General features: G+C 45.0%; 1 protein-coding gene across 5 annotated transcripts in view; it reads right to left on the bottom strand.

Moving 5' to 3' along the window:
• Window positions 1–680: 680 nt before the first annotated feature.
• The window catches only part of LOC113647398 (ankyrin repeat and fibronectin type-III domain-containing protein 1), an 88,345-nt gene continuing 83,786 nt past the window's right edge, over window positions 681–5,239 (bottom strand). For 2 of the 5 annotated variants that reach the window (XM_027154103.2, XM_027154100.2), the window contains 4 exons: window positions 5,164–5,239; window positions 2,687–2,930; window positions 2,095–2,564; window positions 681–1,134 (listed from right to left, as the gene is read on the bottom strand). The exon at window positions 5,164–5,239 is cut by the window's right edge and continues 91 nt beyond it. In XM_027154103.2, coding sequence (XP_027009904.2) covers window positions 805–1,134; window positions 2,095–2,564; window positions 2,687–2,930; window positions 5,164–5,239 — 1,120 coding nt within the window. In that variant the 3' untranslated portion in view covers window positions 681–804. The remainder of the gene's footprint in view (window positions 1,135–2,094; window positions 2,565–2,686; window positions 2,931–5,163) is intronic. The other 3 variants (XM_047811510.1, XM_047811509.1, XM_047811508.1) reach the window with 2 other exon arrangements.

Genomic DNA, 5,239 nt, shown 5'->3' on the forward strand with positions numbered 1-5,239 from the left:
CACTTCTGTCCCAAGTCTATTTTAAACATTAAGACTCTGTGTGTGTTTGTGTGTGAAAACAGATGTTTTAATTACATCACAGGTACGTTACAGTTAAACAGTGTCTGTGGACAGCATGGAGGTGATGTGCAGTTCTGTTCATCTGGAAGTAATTTATCTGAGTTCAGGGAAGATTTGATCAGTTCTCTCTGCTATGTCTAGTCTGAGGCCACTGTTCTCATAACTCATATTGTATATAAATGATTCTGTTAATGTTAATGTTGTGTGTGTGTGTGTGTGTGTGTGTGTGTGTGTGTGTGTGTGTGTGTGTGTGTGTGTGTGTGTGTGTGTGTGTGTGTGTGCTTGTGTGCATGCATGCATGTGTATGTGTGTGTGCATGTGTGTCTGTGCATGTGTGTGTGTGTGTGGGAGCATGTGCGTGCATGTGTGTCTGTGTGTGTGTGTATGTGCGTGCATGCGTGTGTGTCTGTGTGTGTGTGTGTGTGCATGTGTGTGTGCAAGCATGTGCGTGCGTGTGTGTCTGTGTGTATGTGCTTGTGTGTGTCTATGAGTGTGTGTGTGTGCGAGATGTGCATGTGTGTTTGCATGTGTGTGTGAATGTGTGTGTGTGCATGTGTGTGTGTGTCCATGTGTGTGTGTGTGTGTGAGTGCATGCATGTGTGTGTGAATGTGTGTGCATGTGTGTGTGTGTGTGAGTGCATGCATGTGTGTGTGTGTGTGTGTGAGTGCATGCGTGTGTGTGTGTGTGTGTGTGTGTGTGTGCATGCATGTGTGTGTGTGCGCGCGTGCATGTGTGTTTGCATGCTACACTGCAGTGGCTCTGCCATGCTGTAGAGCAAGAGGAGAACGCTGTTTAAAGCGTACACACAGCCTGCCATGAGTCCACGGGTTCTGGAGTGTGAGAGGACAGAAATCATCTTGCAGCCATTTCTCCTGTCCTTCTGTGAGGAGGACCAGTGCAAAGTGGTCCAGCTGCTCTGATGCATACACACACACTTCTGTTCCACACACACAGACCTGCGCAGGGCACACACACTGCCGGGCCGAACTCTGAAGACGTGCACACAGTCCGTTTATCTCCTGAACCACCAGCTGCACCATCTCCCTTGCTGTGGTGTGTATCGTCACTTTCAGCTGCAAAAAAAAAAAAAATTTCAAATAATATACAAAACAACAAAAATACACACACACACACACACACAAAGTGTACAATATAATTACTACTTCTCTAGGCAGAAATTATTAGAAATAAACAGAAAAACAATTCGTGGTGGGGTTCTAGTTTGCTCGTTATTGTACTCCAATCCTTAGTTCTAGCGGTTCTGGCATCCTCATTGCCACACTAAAATTGCTGACTGCTGTACAATTGTAGATTTGTTTGAGTAGAAACTTCACAGTATGACTCTGTAATTCAATTGTAGAATACTTACCATGCCTCTAGAACCTTCACTGAGGTTCTCAAATTCTCTGTGAAATTTTAACATCCCCATTGAATTTATAATCCGCAGTTCTTAATGTAATTCTAGAAATCACAGTGTTGCATTAGACGCCTTTATTTTCATAGAGTTGGTGGTTCTAGGAAAAACAGTCCAGTCCCAAATTCATCAAGAGTGTGGCTCTAGAATGACCAGTGTGATGTATCTAATTATTACGGTGGCCGAGACGTGCAAAACACATTAACAAATGCGAAAACAAATTAACAAATCAAAAAACACATCAACAAATCTGAAAACACAACGACAATTCAGACAACCCGGAAACGGTAGGTATCGATATACAGGTATGGAGTCTTATGTGTAATGTGTAAAGTTCTCCGTTTAAATATAAGAAAATAACGAAATTAACCCGCAGTAACCCATTCCATCCATCCATTCCAACTTTTCCCTGCAGCAGACTGTTGAACTGCATGTATACCTTGAGTGACAGGTGTCTTGTCCAATGATCGGTACATGTTCCAATCACAAACTATACTTACCTTTTCTGGGTTGTCTGACTTGTCGTTGTGTTTTCGGATTTGTTAATGTGTTCTGCACTTCTCGGCCACCGTAAATTATCCCTAGTTTTTCATTCAATTGTTTTGTTTTTGTGCCCCACCTTAACGCTAGTCTCCTTAGGAAGCCCCGTGTGGAATTGTGGATAAACCCTGACTGTTGAGTAGCAGGATCTGTAGGTTGGGTTTCTGCAGTGGGAGGAGTTTTGCTTCCTCCCGCTGTCCTCCGAAAGGGAACGTACAGGTCTTGGGCGTGACCAAACCTTTGCAGGGGAGGGGTTTGGTGTTGTCACTGATGGAGTTGGTGGGGTTTCAAGGCTGCTGGTACGCACACACAATGCTGTTTTTTTCTCTGTGATGCGCAGCAGCTCGATCTGACGACTCGGCAGGACAAAGTCACTGTCTATGTCAATGACTCCACCCCCTGAGCACAGCACATCTGGCTGATCAAGAGTATGTGCGTAAGGAAGAGGGTGTGATGGTGGTAGGAGGTCAAGTTCACGCGGGCTGGAGCTGTAATCACTGTCTGGAGTAAGAAATACCTCTAAAGAACCTTCATCATCAGACAGAGGATCTAAAGTGCACAGAAAAAAAACATGTCCAACTTTTACAAAATAGGGCAATTACTAGAATAAGGGGCTCTAGATTCAGAAGAAAAAGAGATCATGAAAAGGTAAAAGGAGGAACGTTTCCTACCGTGGTAATTGCGGCCACTGTCTGGTGAAGGGGCAGGTGATTCGACTGGTGAGGGGGGAGATGAGGGGGCAGGTGAGGGCAGATAGTCAGGCTGGGAAGATGTAGAAGGTGTTTTTTCAACAATGTTCTCCTTACTAAAGTCAATGATGGAGCCTAGATTCACACCAGCTCGTTGTTGTTTATAACGGGCGAATTGTAAGACCTCCACCATCCAACGAGCCTCACGCCAAACCTCATCAGCCTGCTGCATGCACGCACACACATACACACACCCACATGTACACACACGCACATTTCAAAATACTTAGCTGTATGCAATATGAATGTTTTCTATTGTTTTATAACATACATCTTAGAATTAAGCAGTTGAGGGTAAAAGGCCTTGCTCCATGACTGAATAACTTCCTACACACAATCATCAGTTTGTGTATTTACATACACATTTATTAAAGTGTGTACATTCCCCCCAACAGTCTGGCTTTAAAGCAGTTCGTTCCACAGAGACAGCCCTTTTGGATGTCTCTGAGAAGCTACATGCTGCTAGATCAGCCAAACTGTCATCCATCCTTATCCTCCTTGACCTTTCAGCAGCGTTTGATACGGTCAACCACAAAACTCTCTTATTCCCCCTCAAGAGTCTTGGGATTTGCGGATCAGCTTGGGAATGGTTAGCTTCCTACCTGGAAAGATGCTCATATCAGGTAACATGGAGGGGAGTGACATCTGCTCCACGCAGACTCTCCACTGGTATCCCACAGGGCTCAGTACTTGGTCCTCTTCTTTTCTCCCTGTATACTCACTCTCTTGATCTTGATCTCTTGATCTCTTCATCACATGAGTTCTCTTACCACTGCTATGCTGATGATACACAACTTATCTTCTCTTTCCCCCCTTCACATACCACAGCTTCTGATCGGATCTCAGCATGTCTGGCAGAAATATCATCATGGATGACTGCTCATCAGTTAAAGCTCAATCCTAGCAAAACTGAACTGCTGATCATCAGGTGATTCATCCCCAGGTCATGACCTTACTATATCCTTGCACAACGATCTGATCTCCCCTTCAGCCACAGCTCACACCCTTGGGGTAACCATGGACAATCAACTGTCCTTTTCCTCTCATGTTGCTAATGTGACTCGCTCATGTCGGTTTCTTCTCTACAACATTAGAAGGATTCGGCCATTTTTGTCCACACAGACTGCTCAGGTACTTGTTCAGTCTCTTGTCATTTCTAGACTGGATTACTGCAATGCACTGCTGGCAGGTCTACCTATGAACGCAATCCGTCCTCTGTAAATGATCCAAAATGCAGCTGCACGGCTTGTTTTCAACCTGCCAAAATTCTCGCATACCCCCCGGCTGCTGCGATCCCTCGACTGGCTTCGAGTAGCTGCACGCATCAGATTCAAAACACTCATGCTGGCCTACAAAGCCAAAAACAGACCAGCTCCCTCTTACCTCAAAGCCCTCATCACTCCTCACACTGCACCCCGCACCCTCAGATTTACCAGCACTGCTCCACTGGACCCACCATCTCTCAGGGTAAGAGGCAAGTTTACTATAAGATTCTTCTCTGTTCTGGTGGAATGAAGGTAGTGGGATGAACTTCCCCTAGAGGTCCGGACAGCTGAGTCTAACTGCCTGGTGTAGAGCCAACAACCTGTCTCTGAATGTGGATAAAACTAAAAAGATGGTTGTTGACTTCAGGAGAACACAGAGAGACCACTCTCTGCTGAACATCGATGGATCCTCTGACGGATCGTTAAGAGCACCAAATTTCTTGGTGTTCTAGTGGAGAACTTCACCTGGTCACTCTAATCCAAAGTTACCGAAGCATTCGGGCCTCACGACCAGACTGTGTAACAGATTCTTTTCACAAGCCATCAGACCCCTTAACAACTGAACTGTACTATACTGAGCACAACACACACACACACACACACACACACACACACACACACACACACACACACACACACACACACACGTATTTTTTGTTTGCACTGTCTTTTGTCCTGCACTGTCTTGTGTGTCTTGTTTGTCTTGTCCTGCACTGTGTACACCAGGTTGTACAGATAAACTTTATGTATCTAGGACTAACTTACTAAGTCTTTATAGCTCTGTGTGTGTTTTATGTAACACACTGATCCTGGAGAAACATTGTCTCATGTCACTGTGCATTGTAACAGCTACATATGGTGTAATGACAATAAAAGCTTCTTGACTTGACTTGACACTCACAGACTCACACACATACATACCCACACACACAGACACACCTACACACACATACCCACACACAAACACACACAGACAGGCACACAGAAACACACACACACACACACACACACACACACACTCACAAACACACTCAGAAACACACACACACAAACATGCGGACACACACACAAACATGCGGACACACACACATACACACACACACACACACACACACACCTCTGTCAATATAGTACCTGTAAGAGTTCCTGGATTTTCTGATGTCTCTGCTTGGCAGTAAGCATCTCAGACTCAGAAAATGCCTCTCGCAAA

The sequence above is a fragment of the Tachysurus fulvidraco genome, chromosome 3 (assembly GCF_022655615.1).
Source record: "Tachysurus fulvidraco isolate hzauxx_2018 chromosome 3, HZAU_PFXX_2.0, whole genome shotgun sequence".
In the NCBI taxonomy this organism is placed as follows: domain Eukaryota; kingdom Metazoa; phylum Chordata; class Actinopteri; order Siluriformes; family Bagridae; genus Tachysurus; species Tachysurus fulvidraco.